This window comes from Bombus flavifrons, chromosome 1 (assembly GCF_040668555.2).
Source record: "Bombus flavifrons isolate JBK064 chromosome 1, iyBomFlav1_principal, whole genome shotgun sequence".
NCBI lineage: Eukaryota > Metazoa > Arthropoda > Insecta > Hymenoptera > Apidae > Bombus > Bombus flavifrons.
In genome coordinates, this window is record NC_138442.1 from 10,186,629 (window position 1) to 10,201,917 (window position 15,289).

The window sequence follows — 15,289 nt, forward strand, 5'->3', positions numbered from 1 at the left end:
GATTACTTCCACTGCTTGTCTGAATACGATCATGAAATAATCCGACGGAAATAAATCATATATTCTATATGTATATGTACACATCTTATCCTTCTGTTTCGAGTGTAACGTTACGCAAAGACATTAGCCTTAAAAAAAGCAGGCAATTGTTTTTGAATTAATCTTAATTGAATGTTATCGATAAGAAAATATTTCATCCATCAAATCTATCAGCAAGAAGAATGATACTGCTCCTCTTACATTAGTTCCATTTTTCATTTCGTTCGAGATACGATCTTCTTAAAACCCAAACTGATCGACTTTGCTTTTTATTAATTTCTTAAGCTCACTATACCGGTGCATAATTAATATTCAATTCTCGAGAAACGGATATCATCCTACTTGCATAAATTCATCCGACACAAGAAAGTAACAAACAACGGTAAACTCCGAGGTAAATTGTTTTGTAACATCATCATCTTCCTGCACCTTTCAATTTATGAAGATGATCGATATGGTCTCCGAATGGATCATTGAAGTCTTTACGAAATAATAAGTAAATATTTCAAATTGAACAAAGAGGACAAAGATGATACAAAGAAGGTGGATAAAACTTTGTTCTTCTTCGATTGACATATCCAATTTACAATTTTAAAAATATCCTAAAACATCATCGCGTCGCTTTATTAGCATAGATACGATACGATTATAAATATAAAATCGAATATTCTTTAAACAACACGGAAATATACATTTGACATTTTTCGAGTCCTTTCTTGTATGTCCGTGTATTCGAAAATTGTGACGTGTTTCCCGTATTTGCGTCAAAGGAAGAAATGTATCGCACAGCGGGCAAACGTAGTTCTTACAAAAGCGTGGAACCACACGTCTATCAGTGGTTAAATTACTTCCGATAGCCAAGAACGCGATAGCAATTCCGCGTGCATTCTCGCGCTACCTACTCGTCTACTCGAGTAGGGCGTTTAAAGGATCAGCGTGATGCTAATTGACCCAGAAATAGCATAATGCCGATAATGGTCGCATAATTTCAGCTTATACGGGTAAAGGACTCGCACTTTTTCAGCCTTGTCATAGCACGTAGTCGTTCTTGTGCTTGTTCGTCCATCTGTGTACCCAGTAACTTTATATTACAAATCGACAAAGCTACCACACAACCTACCAGTTCGTAACGTAACTCTTTCTCTCTCTCTCTCTCTCTCTCTCTCTCTCTCTCACTCTCTCATAATATATACCCACGTAACACGTTCAATGACAATTTCATTAAACATCAAACTGAATAAGTAATTTTCGTAATCTTCTCCGATTGAAATTATGAGGACAGTTTTGTAGCGTTCGAATCTAACGAAATCGTCTACTTATCGCGTGTCGAAATCAAATAGAACCCCTGTATAATCATTTATAATTCCCGAACGTATCGGTGCGCGCGCCATTTACATTTCCAGAGTTTCTGGGTCACAGCTTTCACTTTCTTTCGTCGGTTCTTCCGCCCTTTCGACTGGCCGAAGCACGGCGGCGGCCCTTTTCCCTTTCGTTCCATCCTTTCTCTCTTTTCTTTTCTCTCACTCACGCGCTATTTACTTTTCTTTGTCTATCTTCTGCTTCGTTCTTTTTTTTCTTCTTTCCTCTCATTTGGTTTCTACCGTCACACAGCGATGATCGTGATTTAACGTGACATGCAATGGAACACAGAGAGGCCCGACCTCTTTATTCTTTCTCAATGCGCCGGTAGAAATAAAATGTGTTGCATGTGTTGCACGATGGTCGTGCCCGCGGCACCACCACAACGATACCGTGCAGGTATATACACGCGTTTCCGATTTGCACCCGAAGGAACAAAGCGAGAAAATAACCTGTGTGCAACCGCGTTTCGGCGCCGCACAAAGTGGTACACAATGAGGAACAGGATGTAGGATCGATCCTATGCTTCTTCCACTGTTACTCGTACCGTATATTAGTAGTTTAACAGGTACGCTACCAATATAGAATCAAAATATTTTGGTTGTCGTAATTTTTCTTTAGAAAATGCAAATTTACTCTAATGCACATTTTATCTATAGATAGTGGATGAAAAATTGATTTTCTTACGCATTACGATTCTTATTTTAATCTAAATTACATACTCTATGGTATTTCTCGATATCTTCGCTATTTTTCTATTACCAAAGTTCTGGATAAAGAATTACGTTTCTTCTTTACTTTTGTTACTCTCGTTACTTTGAAATAAGCGAATACAGCGAGTTGATAGTTCTATTTAAAAAGGGGCATTGTTAACAAGTTGTTGCGTAAACGAGCGAGGGCCCGCGAAAATGGAAAGAGTTTTAAAGGGATATTCAGCAGATGTCAATTTGGATTTCGCGCAATCACGCCATTACTTCTCCGACGAGTAAAATTAACAGAACAAACTTTCCTGCTCGAGCTTCGTAATTAACATTTAGCCATGAGCCAGCGTCTATCGCTATCTTTCGCTACATTTTTCTCCCATCTATTCTTATGTTACTATTTTTCTACGCGTAATATGTAACTCGTTGATCTGAACGCCATTTGTATACACGCTTCTTATTTGCTTTTATTATATCATGTAATTAAGTGTACGAATGTGGAATATGATTTATTTTTAAGCTGTTACGTAACACGAACGATACGCTCGATGTATTCGAATTGAAAAACCACGATGTTCGTGTTACTTAAATGAAAATCTCACTCGATTATTTCTATGCAAGATCTTTACACGAGAAAATGACCGAATTACAATGTCTATTTAAAAGAGTTTCTTAAGAAAGCCCGATTACCAGTCGACCATTTGAAAATGTACGTCGACGAATTTTTTATTGGAAATAATCCTAACCACCTAACCTCTAAACCCGATGCACTGGATACGACGACAACGACGATGACGACAACACGTTTGCAATAGTTGCTGCGTGCATTCATCGATGACACGGCGTGCGCGCGAACGCGTGCACGCGTGTGTTGTATATAGGTAGGACAGGTCGTACGTAAATGTATGCGCTATTACGGCAGGCGCACACGGTTACTTAGACGAAAAAGAGCGCGACAATTACGTTCGGCGTGTGTATAAGCAATGGCACGTTTGTCGAGAGGTTGGAGGGAGCCGTGTGAGGTAGCGTTAGAGAAAGAAACGCGTCGTATAGTTAGCCTGGTCGGCCGAGAGAGCAAAGGCGATACGTGTTAGGCACAAGCAGAAAGAGAGAGATAGAGAGAGAGAGAGAGCAAGGGTAGGAACGAGAAAGAACGGGAAAGAACAAGATAGCGTGAAAGAGGGAAAGAAACAGGGCGAAGAAGGGAGGAAGAGTGAGAAAGAAGAAAAAGAGACGCGCATACGTTTAGGGTGACGGAACATGTAAAGAGGTAAGGACAGGGTCTGAGAGAGAGACGGAAGATAGGCTGGGAGGGTAGGATACGCGAGGTGGCTGGCTGAGGGCGCGAGAAGGCAAGGAAGATACGGAGAAAGAGAGAGAAAAAGACATAATGAGAGGGAGTGAGTCGCGGCTGCGTCATGTTCTCAGCGAACTGGGTCAGTGGGTCTCCCCACTGCTTCACGTCGTACATCTACTGCGACGTACACACAGAGAAGCACTGGCACTGTCGGGGAGTGCCAACGGCGTTACTGTTGACCCAGCCACGGCCTGTATGTGGCCTGTGCGCCTGCCCTGTGCCCGCTTACCGCGACTCTCTGTGTTTGGCTCCCCTGTGCTCTTTGAAAGCAAGAGTTGTTAGCGGGCTCGAGGCATCCATTCCATCTTCCTCGCGTGTGACGACAAAAAAAGAATGGAAGTACGTATCGCGTACGCGAAATTATTACGGGATAAACGGTATCTCGTGCGAGTCGCTCGAGAAATTTTATTTTATCGTCGTATCGCAATGTATCTTCATCGAAATATTTTAACAATCGCGCGCGTTTGATCATTCTCCGATCGATTCCTAAACGCGTCTCAGTTTCTCGCGCGATCGACGTTTTTCGAACGTTCCGCGATATATCGATCGTTACGCGTCGTAACTCGGTGGGAACGTATCGATTCGGGATCAAAACCCGTGCGGGTTCGTGGTACACGTGCGTCGGGCTATTTGCCGGCAGCACCGACGACAAATACGGTCGACAAAACGACGGCGGCAGCAACGGGCGGCAGACCGGCGCGGGAGCGTACAGGGACAATACTTCTCCGGCCGACATAGACCTGGTTCCGTAAGTAGGTCATCCCCGCCATCGGCTCTGCAACCTCCTTCTCCCCTCCCGCGTCAATCCCTTCGACCACGGCAATACCTCCCAACCTCCCCCATCCTCCTGCTTCTCTCTCAGTCGGTCCCTCTCCTCCCGGACACCGCGTGTTGCCCTCCCCCCACCAATCGGTCGAGCTCTCGGAGGCACCTCCACTACTCTCCGTCGGGCACCTGGTCGCGCGCTGTGGCATGCGCTGCTGAATCACTTTCACTTATGCCGTGCGCTGTGTTGGTTATACGCCGTACGTCTCTCTCGCTCTCGCGCTCTCACACTCGACCCGTGGCCGTCGGTAAAGGGACACGCGCGCGCTCCTTCTCTTCTCTCCTCTGTACTCACCGAAACAGCCAAGGGAGCCTGACGACGGTGGTGTGTGCGCGCCTCTCGCCATTCTCCTGGTTCTGCCAATTTTATTTTACTCCTGGCGGTGTCACGGTGAAGCGCGTATCTCTCTATACCGGGCGAAACCGCGCCGTGCCGCACCGAGTGCCACCGTGTGCCGCGTTGTCGTGCTGTATTCGTTTCGATCGTCATCGTGTCGTGTGGTGTGTGCAGCCAGTATCGCCGTGTACAGACTCGTGTGTCGTTCTGATCGGCAACGACGACGACAACAACAACAATAACAACAACAACAACAACGACGACATTAATAACAGTAGATATACCCGTTGGAGAGAGAGGAGAGCCAGCCGGGCATGGATCAAAAAGGAAGACATCCTGCAGTCCGTGTTTTTCGCGTTCGCCGCCCGTGATCGTTGTCGTCTTTGCTGCTGTGATATACGTGACGTGTGCCGTGTCTCGCGAGACGGTCTCCCAACTCTACCTACGTCCATGTATCGCCGGTAGGGCGGCAGAGGGGAGGGGGCGGGCCCTTCGGGAAAGCAACGAGGCGAGAAGACAACTAGTCGTACGCAGATAGCCGCGCTGTCAAGTCGCACGATACGGGAACTCCAAACGTTCTTTCCCTTTCTTACTCTCGCTCTCTCTGTTTGTGTGTGTCTACTTGTTCCGGACTTTAGACACCGTTGTATATTTTTTCGACTTTTCGCACGGATACGTTACGGGTATTCAGTTGGATTGCAGTGTGTGCGTGTTCTCCTGATAGCCGGCTTATTTATTCAACGATTGGTCCGCGTCTATTATTTTGTGTCAAAACGCCGCGATCAAAACTTGGTCTCGCATCCGCGCATGTGCGATCACTCGGTAACGCTACCGGCGATTCGCGTGCCCGGTAAAACAACGATCCGATTGTCCTGCTCGCACTGTGATCCTAGTCGATACGATCATCCCCCGTCTCGTGGCTTCCACGATCAGTTTGAACCTCGTGTGTGCTTGCTGTTGTTTCGTGTCACGTTGTAAAAGCTGGATTTATCAGTGACCACGCAACCAAAGGATAGAAAAAGGATAGAAAAAAGGGACGTTACAGTGGTTTTGTTGTTTCGCGAGTAACACGAATGCAACAGTGACAGCCGAGAATTTTTTCTTTTTCACGCAACACGCACAGACCCACGTTTCGTCACATTTTTTTACGATGGTTCGGACGTAGTACGCACGATCGAAACAGGATTTACTTTCTGCGGTGGTGCGCGATGGTTTTCTTTATGAACGTGTGCCGTAGAAAAACGTGACTGGTGATCGATATTGTACGTGCCAAGGGAATATAGTGTGTTTTCTTTCGGGCTTATGCTTTCCACTTCATCGTTGTCGTCATCGTCGTTGTGCTTGTCGTTGTATCGTCATTTTTACCGACAACATCGTACACAGTCGTTGGTACCGTAGCATACGAGAGTACCACGACCTTGCACGACGTACACCGTTACCGCTTCGAAACTTAAAGGGGGCAGTCTAACCAATAAACCGATAAACCGCCGTTGTTCTGTCGCATACACACCAGCCGCGAAAAAGAAATAAAAGAAAAAGAAAAAAGAGAGAAAGAAAAGAAAGAAATACTCGTGATATTCACCACGGTGGCTAGAACTAGGAAAATTCACAGGCAATTCATATATGAGCCGATACGCCACAAGCACGTTCCTCCGTGCAGCACTTGCGCAAGGGTGATATGTTATTGGAGATGGAGCAGCATTCAGGCTTGATATCCCTGAATATGTCGCCGTTTCATCTAAGCCCACAGGGTAGTCCCCAAGGTGCGGCCGGGGCTGGTCAACAGCAGCAACAACCACAACAGCAGCAACCGCAGTACGGTTCGTCGCCGTATGGGAATTGCGCTCAAAGTCCACCGACGACAATGTGTCATCAGTCACAGTCACAACAGCCGCAGCAACAGCAACAGTTGCCGGTACACAGTCAGTCGCACTCGCAGGGTGGTATCTCGGGTTTCGACGCCGCGTTCTTCGATTCCACCGCTCTCGAAGAACGATGTCCCATGTGTGGCGACAAAATGTCCGGTTATCAGTACGGTTTGCTGACGTGCGAGTCGTGTAAAGGTTTTTTCAAACGTAACAACTCACCGTGCAGTAGTAAAAAAGTATACACGTGCTTATTCTCGCCGACTGGAGGTGGGGGAGGTGGGGGAGGAGGTGGTGGTGGTGGAGGCGGTGGTGGAGGCGGCGGAAGTGGCGGAAACGGTAGCAACGGTGGTAACAACGGTGGAAGCGGTAGCTGTGGCGGTGGCGGCAGCGGCGGCGGCGCATCATCGGCGTTAGAGATCGGATCTTGCGGCAACAAGAAGGTGTACACGTGTCTGTTCTCGCCAACAGGAGCCGGAAGCGGCACTGGCGGTGGCAGTGGAGGCAACAATGGCGCGGCGAATGGCGGTGGAGGTGGTGGTTGCGGTACGTCGACAGCCCTCGAAAGTAGCGGTGGTAGCAGTTACGGTAGTGGTGGTGCCGCCGGTCCCGGAGGCGGCGGAGGAGCGGGTGGAGGCGGTGGTGCAGGTGCCGCTGGCGGCAGTGGACCCACCGCAGGGAATGCAGCTGCTGGCGGCGGCGGTAGCGGTAGTGGCGCGGCCGGTAGCGGCGGAAATGGCGGCGGATCCGCTACGGTAAGCGGCAATGTCGCGATACCAACTACCACCTATTCATTACCAACTGGTACCATCTGTCATCCTGGGTTGGGCCAGGTCGGGGTTGGTGTCGTGACCGGCTCGATACCGTGTACGTCCGAATACGCCGACACCAAGGACATCATCATTGAAGAGCTCTGTCCGGTCTGCGGCGACAAGGTCTCCGGATACCATTACGGGCTACTTACCTGCGAATCCTGCAAGGGTTTCTTCAAGCGCACCGTCCAAAACAAGAAGGTCTACACGTGCGTCGCCGAGAGGTCCTGTCACATCGACAAAACACAACGGAAGCGGTGTCCCTACTGTCGTTTTCAGAAGTGCCTCGAAGTCGGCATGAAGCTTGAGGGTGAGTTTTTTGTTGAATTGTGGCATCATTATACCAAGGCTATCTACCATTTATTACGCTTTTTCATTTCGTTACGCTTTGCAAAAATACATATGCGCGCGTATAGTTTCTCGATAATCCCTCGCGATGGATTCACGGAACGTGCCTTTGTTCTGTTTCTTCTTTTTCTTTTTTCATTTCGCAAGTATCGCGAAATTCAGAGATTAAATAGGGCGAAATGACGCGCAAGATGAACAACGATACAGAGAATTTCGTACTGTTGCGTAAACGAATTTTATTTGTCCGACAATATGGGTACTCATTTTTTGGATGTGAAAGCGTTGCATGCGGGTATCGTCGCGATTTTTATGCAGAAGGTAAAAGAACGAAAGCGCACGCGTATATGTGACCGAGTAGATTTCGATGTTCAGTTATGCAACGTAATCGTGGGACACGCGTGCTATTGCGTCTGCGCGTATAACAGGTTTTCGGTCAAAAATATTAACGTCGACGCTACTGGGAAACAAAGATCTTAATAAAACAGGTGACATTTATATTTTTTCATATCATATCGTTGCTAAAAATTGCCTAATAATTCTGTCGAAACATCGACGGTATAAATATGTACATTTATTTAATACCGCAAGCGTTAATTATCGTCCCCATTGAAATCTGCTGTGATCTAATTACTTTCACCGCTTTGTTACGAGTTACGGGTGTTTGGCGTAACTTTCACGATATCACCGGTGCGTTAATATTACCGCATTCTTATCAACTTTTGCGTTATCTCTTATTCAATATCTTTACGTACATCCTGCGGAACGTCAAAGGCGGTTTACGCGCGAACGCGTGTACAGCGATTGGCGCTTCGGTAGCGCACGATTCCTTTCGGCAAACTTCGGCAGAATACGTTCGCCTTCGAGCCTTTTCGCATTACGCTCCTACGAACTTAACCTTATTACACAGCGCGTGAAGCGCTCAACCGATACCGTTGTCTTCCTTCGCAAATTCTTTCGACGCTCTAATGCTTCTATTTTGATCAACACTTTCTTCTTCGTTTCAACGTCGATATCATTCACGTGACCGTGTTCCATCATTAATTTTAATTACACCGATATCACACGATCCACGTCCATTTCGAACAGCCGATTAGGCAAACCGTTTTTGCATGTACGCAACAAAAAGAATTCGCAACATAGTTGCCGCCGGTTTTCTAAATGTATCGCGTTACTTTTTCGCGATTAGCTTTTGATCCGCTTTCCATCCGTGAATTATGCAGATTTTACGCGAAAGTTGAGGTTATATATTCGCAAAACCGCAATCGCCGTGGCTGGCGCCACCGGTCTTAGAAAATCTTTTTCGCACTTTGGCAACAGTTAAATGGGAGGACGATTCGAACGAAGCGTCTAATGCAATTCGAGTAACTGGGTCTAGGCCCTCAAGGCCCAACGATTAAGCGAATCTCGAAACAGGCTCTGTCGCAATTGCCGCCTTTGCACGCCGTTTTCCACGGCGTTCCTACAGCGGCAACGCGGATTGCTTAATGCGGAAAGTTTCCAGTGTGCTTGCGAGCGTTTACGAAAGGAAGCAGTTTCTTACTTGCACGCTATTCAGAAATGTAAAAACCTACTTCTACGTGTAAATTTTATACCGATTAGGTAGAACCGATTTCTTCTCGTGGCACGAGCCGATCTCCCAACTATCTTCGAAATATCGAAACGTATATACATATTTGTTTTAATTGCTATCGAAAGTTTGCGTTTTACCGATTGTCCAACCATTAATTGTCGAACGTGCACTTGACAATGCTTCTTGACGTTAATTCGACGATCGTTTCATAACGCTTCCAGTATACGATCGGCAAGAAAAGTTTCGCGGTTGTTGTCACCGCTATTACTATCATCTCGGTGCTTCTTACCACATAGTTTACGCATTTCTGTTTAAGCGTTAAAGTATAAACTGTTGTTTTACGTTCCGATATACGTCGTTCGTTGTAAAATTTCGACACATTTATGTGGAAAAAATGGAAATACCTCCGCGGAAGGAAGAGCGCGTCGACATCGGATGAAAACACCGGTTAAATAGGCGGTAATCGTGCGATAACACCTGTCACAGTTCTGCAACGAACCTGCCGTTTTGCAGTGGTCCGTGAATACGAGAACACTCCTCGTTCAAACGTAATGAACGTTACTTCGGAACTGCTTTAAAGCTGATTGAAAATCATACTCTCTTTTGTAAGCCGTGAACTCATCTACCAGAGCATCCACATTTGTTTCACGAGACTGTAAAACTCTGGTAACGGACGAAGTCACGCTCATCCCATAAAACTTGCAAACGCATTTAAATTTCTAACTTAAATTCTTCGTGTTTACCTGGCATTGTAATTAGGCAAATTAGCAGAAAACCCTGCCAAGAAGAAAGCTTTATGTCGGCCGAATGGCGAGAAGCTCTTTGATATACGACGACTGTCAGTTACTCCACGCTTTACCCTTTAGCGATAAATGAATCTGTCTTACCTTTTAAAACAAGGCTGAGCTGGCTGTAGTTGTCGTATCGTTGTTGAACAGAGACAGGCCACCGACAATGGTCGAAACGTTCGTTGGGTTTTTAATTTCACTTTCGAACGTGCCACCATATGTGTACAGACGCGATCAAATATTGACACTGGAGTCTTAATTTTCGCAGCTGCGAATAATTTCACTGTCCCATTCGAACTCGAAGCGTTATCCAATTTTACCCAGACGGCAAACTGTCTCAAGCCTTCGTCTGATTTCGACAAAAAGAAAAAAGAGAACGTTCGTTCGTAAGATTGTAGTCGAGCAACTTCTTCCTGAAATGTAAACATTTTTATTGTCAAATATGGTTCGTGTATTATAATTGCGTATTCGCTAGAAAGATTTACAGCGAAAGTTATTGAAAATTGACGATACTCCGGAAATGCAGACGTAAGGTTACGTAATTGGATAATCAGTCAAATAATTGAGGTAACATTCGAAGAACATTAATGACACAAAAAAATCGAAATAACTTATGCAACATTAACTCGACAATACACATACACTTGGATTTCTCCCTTTTTTTCATTAAACGCGCACTTAATGACTTCTAAAAATATAGCGACGTTTATTCCTCAAGGCTCGTGTTATTCGTTCCACGAACGATATTCTATCGTAATTAATTTCTCTATTTTCCATCTAATTTTGGATTTCTAATTGCTTCCTTCGTACGGAATAATAATTGTAATCGCCTCTCAATGATATAGAACCTGGTATATCTGTAATAATCACACCACAAAGTTAGAAATTGTCATGTTTTTTACTCGTACAATAATTTCGTTAAAGGAACTACTCTACCTTTCTAGAATTTTAAAAGAGACACAGAATTTTCAATCATAATTACAATTAATCATAATTACGTTCTTTAGATGGCTACGTTAAGGGGATGGATAGCGTGTATTATGGCGCTCTAGTAGTTTTAGGCATCTGGCGTGGTCGATATAAAAAGTTTCCTCAATGTGGCCCTCTTAGAGAACTAAGTTCTTACTCGCCTTTCGTTTTCTTCATTAGCGTCATTCTTGACAAAAAATTCGGTATACCACCGATGTCAGTGAGTTTTCGTTTTGGACAAAGGCAGATTTGTCACGTGGAGGAGCGGCAATGTGCGCGCGCACGTTTATCTATGGCCAAAGGCGAACCGGTAGTGTTGCGCAAATGGAATCTAGAAATTTGAGGTAGGACGTTCGGAGCTTGTTTCGCGTCCACACGATACAATCAGGAGAAAGCCTTTCGGTGACCGGACAAATTTCTATTAGACGGTCGAAATATATTTTCACCGGCGACAACGGTGAAATTAGAGTCGGAAAGATTCGTGGGTCGCTTTCGACGTCGAAAGTTCCACGTTCCGTGGTTATGACACACACGGGCCTACATCTGTATGTGTTCATTAGTCACGAAAAAAGATTCGCCATTTGTGTGCCACTTAAATATTACTTAACGGTATTACTTAATATAAAAAAGACCGCCGATTTAGCAGTGTCCCTTGGAACCGAAGTTTCATTACCGACGAACTTATTTATCAATTTCCCGCTTAATTTACGTAACATTAAAATTTCTTAACTAACCGATTGTTCGGAAGAAAGGTTCGGTTTATTGCCGTTAAACGCTCGCTCGGATCGCGCTGTTAATCGTGTATAGGTATACACTCATAATTCTTTCGCATTTTGCAATCGAGATAGGCGATGACTGTTCGCGCGAGCTGAAGCGATGCTTCGTGCTTTTCTGCTTCGATGCCTCGACGAAACTCTATTTTCCTGGTGGATGTAGGCTCCCTCGAGAGATAATCCACGATACCATTCTTATCAGCTTTCTTAATCATATTACGTTCGAATTATGTAAAGACGCCCTAAGTACTCTAATTACTATAGTACAGTCTTACAATGGGGTAGCGTAAAATATAACTAATTAAAGAACCAGCGAGAATATCCTACTGCAAGCAGCGTGCCTGCGACATAGAAAGAAAGGATTACAAACGAGAAATTAACAAAAGCGTTGAAGTATTCTGAAGTGAAACAGACGTTGTAAGACGTGGAGAATTTCGTGGCAGTAATTTGTCAAAGAGATAGCATTAAAAGTAATAATGAAGGAATATGCCATTTACGACTGCGAAAAACCGGCGCATCTTCTGCATCTGTCCGCCACGTGGAGCAGGTTTGTGTTTAATGGCCGAACACAGGGTACTCTGAACGTTCGATTTGGTCCCTGTCGATTCCGGAACATGCTCCGTCCCAGTGTTCCGTCGTAAAAGTGAGAGCGGTCACCGGTCGATCGACGGCGCAGTCAAAATTGCTGGGAAACAGCTTTCTTGGCGTTTAAGATTCGGCGCTTGTAAATATACGTATTATATAGGGAGCCTGGAAAAACAGACAGGACAGCGGAAATCGTGGCATGCGCCTCTGTTTAGAAACTCATAAATTTCATAATTATTGTATTATGTTGCAAGAAAGTTGTATATCTGGCCGCCTGCCTGCTAGTTGCCTGCCTGCCTGCCTGTCTGCCTTGCCTGTTTGCTTACCTGCCTGGGCTGCCTTGCTCGCTTGCTCGACTCCTACCTTCGTCATTCGCGCGCGCGCGCGCATTACAGAGGTGGGGGAGAAAGGTTAGGTTGAGGCGGGGATTGTGTAATCCCTCGTTGAGTGGAGCCTCACCGTCTTCTTTTCGCCGAAGCTTTTATTTCTTTCTCGTCTCGTGATTCCTTCTCTTTCTTTCTCATTCCTTCCAGCGCGCGTCCGAATTCGTATCCTGTATCCATACATATACATACATTAAGCACCGATACGCAATCGCGTCGCAGCGTACGATCTATGTACGTCATCGTTGCCGCGATACGAGTAATATTTGAATTCCTGAAAAGCTTCGGCTACGACTGTCGGTAACACGGCCGATTTTCGAACCATCAATATTAACCTGTTCCTATAATGATTAAGTGTTCAGGCGCGCAGTTAGTGGAGCACTAAAATCTAATGCTGGAGCCTGCCAGTCGATTATCAGGTATTACTGCAATTATCGTCGCACGAAATATCTTCGAAGTTCCGTTGCGACAGGGAGTTAGTATCGTCGCTTGGTAAAACAGAACGCTTCATATACATGTATCTAGCACCTGTCTTTCCCTAGCTTGTCTTTCGTAGAAGTTGGAAGATCATGATTAGACTGCGGATTTGTATGCATTTGTGGGAAATTTGAAAGTGCAAAAATACACAAAATACGCGTAATATACAAAGGTATATATAAAATACAAAAAGTTTAGCACGCGTTGTAATAGTTTTTTAATAGGTAACACGAACTTCTGCTTAGGTTCTATTCCTTTCTATATCTTTACAAAAATATGAATTTGCATAAATATGTAGTTTAATTATGATTCTTTGTTCGGCTAGAAATCCAAAAGGGTTTCCTGACCGAAGATTTCGTCGTTTTCTACATTTTTTTTCTTTTTGTTTTACGTTGTTTCGCAATGCGCGGATGACTTCACTAACGCAACGGTCGGGCGCGTCGCGTCGGCTGCGTCACGGGGGAACTTCTCTCGCGCGATTGGTCCAACCGTGGGCGACGGTGGTCACGTGGTCGCACATTAATTTCTATGGGGAGGGTCTGACGTCACTGGACCCGTGGACCAGATTCACCAAGTGGGTTTCCCTTTCTTTTCGACATACGCGCTCTCGGGTTCGGCGCTCTTGCGTCTACTACGCTTATCGTCGTGGCGGACCTTGCGAACCGGACGTGGGTTGCATTCTTTCAATGGCCTGCACGGGCCTCATTGCACGTGGATCTCTGTCATGCACGCGGACCACTCTGTCGCAGATTCATTATAAACAGGAGAAAAGTACGGAGAACCGCCGATGGAAATATCGATTTCAATTACGAATGCATGTTTTTATTGAAACGCTATCGTAACGCGGTCCGCATTTACCGTTGTTACTATAATTGCTCGCAATTGTTCCGCGCAGGAGAAAAGGTCAACCCGCTAAGCATATTTGAAGCTTTTTATCATAGATACGTGCTACCTACTGATAAAGCGTATTAGTAAACGGAAAAACATGTAGGTAATTATATTTATCTCCGTTGACGTGTACAGCGCATATATTTTAGTTTATTTACGACAGGAGATCGACTACTTAATAAAATAAAAATTTCCTGGTATACAACAAGTTTATTTTGCTTCTTGTTTTAGAACGCTCGTACGCTTCAAGGCGATTTATTATGCACGTTTCACACGTTTTCCACGCTTCACGTTTGGTACCTTCAATTGTAAATAATCCTGTCATATTTTCATAACGTAACCGCTTCTTATGCAAAATGCGTCGATATCTATGTTGATTCTGGAAAAAAAGCAAAAGATAAAGAGAATACCGTGTCGCGCTATTGTTAAGTAGAATGCGTTTCCTTCGCGAGACTATATTAAATCCACATTAAACTCGACAAAATGAAACTTTTCCGGTAGATATACGCTCGACGATCGCGTGCTCTGTCAAATCACGAGGATCGTGACACAGTTTCTCCAGCCATTGACGATCGATGGAAAATCGTCCTGAGGTGTATTTAACGCATTTATATGCCGCTTTGGTAACACCGCGACTCTCGTCTTGCCACATCTCTGCGCAACCCAAGAGTCAGAAATTCTCTCTCATAAATCGAATCGCCTCGGTTTATTCGTGTCACGAGTATCGCGATTCATGATCCTTTCGTACAATTTTCACAGGGGCTAGATGAAATTCCGGCAAATCTCAAATTCTCAATAGCTTTCTTACTCCGCTAGTCTGATTTATCGGTAATCCTGTTCTTTACTATGTTTTTCGCTATGGATCTCGTAGAATTTCTATCGATGAAAATAGAGAAGCAAGATTCTTAATGATATTATCGTTTTACATCGTAAAAGTCTATATCCTAGCGTCGCTGATCGCTGTAATTTATCGATAATTTCGTTCGCGTAATGGAGTCAAGAGCTGCCACGAAACTCGACGCCACAACGACGCAATTCCGCGCGTTCTGTTCAAACTTCCGGTTGCTACTTCACCGAGGTACACTGTTCCTCCGGTTTGATTCCACGTTTCCGCGGGTTCCAACCCGCTGGGTACCCCGGAATTCGACTCGTAAATATCATCAGTGTCGCTGTCTGGCATGTATATTTGACGATCGAGCCCGATCAAATCGAG

At 45.1% G+C, this 15,289-nt stretch overlaps 1 protein-coding gene across 5 annotated transcripts in view; it reads left to right on the plus strand.

Annotated features, from left to right (window-relative positions):
• Positions 1-15,289, plus strand: part of ftz-f1 (ftz transcription factor 1) — an 80,327-nt gene that overhangs the window by 55,218 nt on the left and 9,820 nt on the right. For 3 of the 5 annotated variants that reach the window (XM_069126222.1, XM_069126232.1, XM_069126241.1), the window contains one exon: positions 6,955-7,605. In XM_069126222.1, coding sequence (XP_068982323.1) covers positions 6,955-7,605 — 651 coding nt within the window. Of the gene's footprint in view, positions 1-5,155; positions 7,606-15,289 lie in introns of those variants that run through there. The other 2 variants (XM_069126249.1, XM_069126214.1) reach the window with 2 other exon arrangements.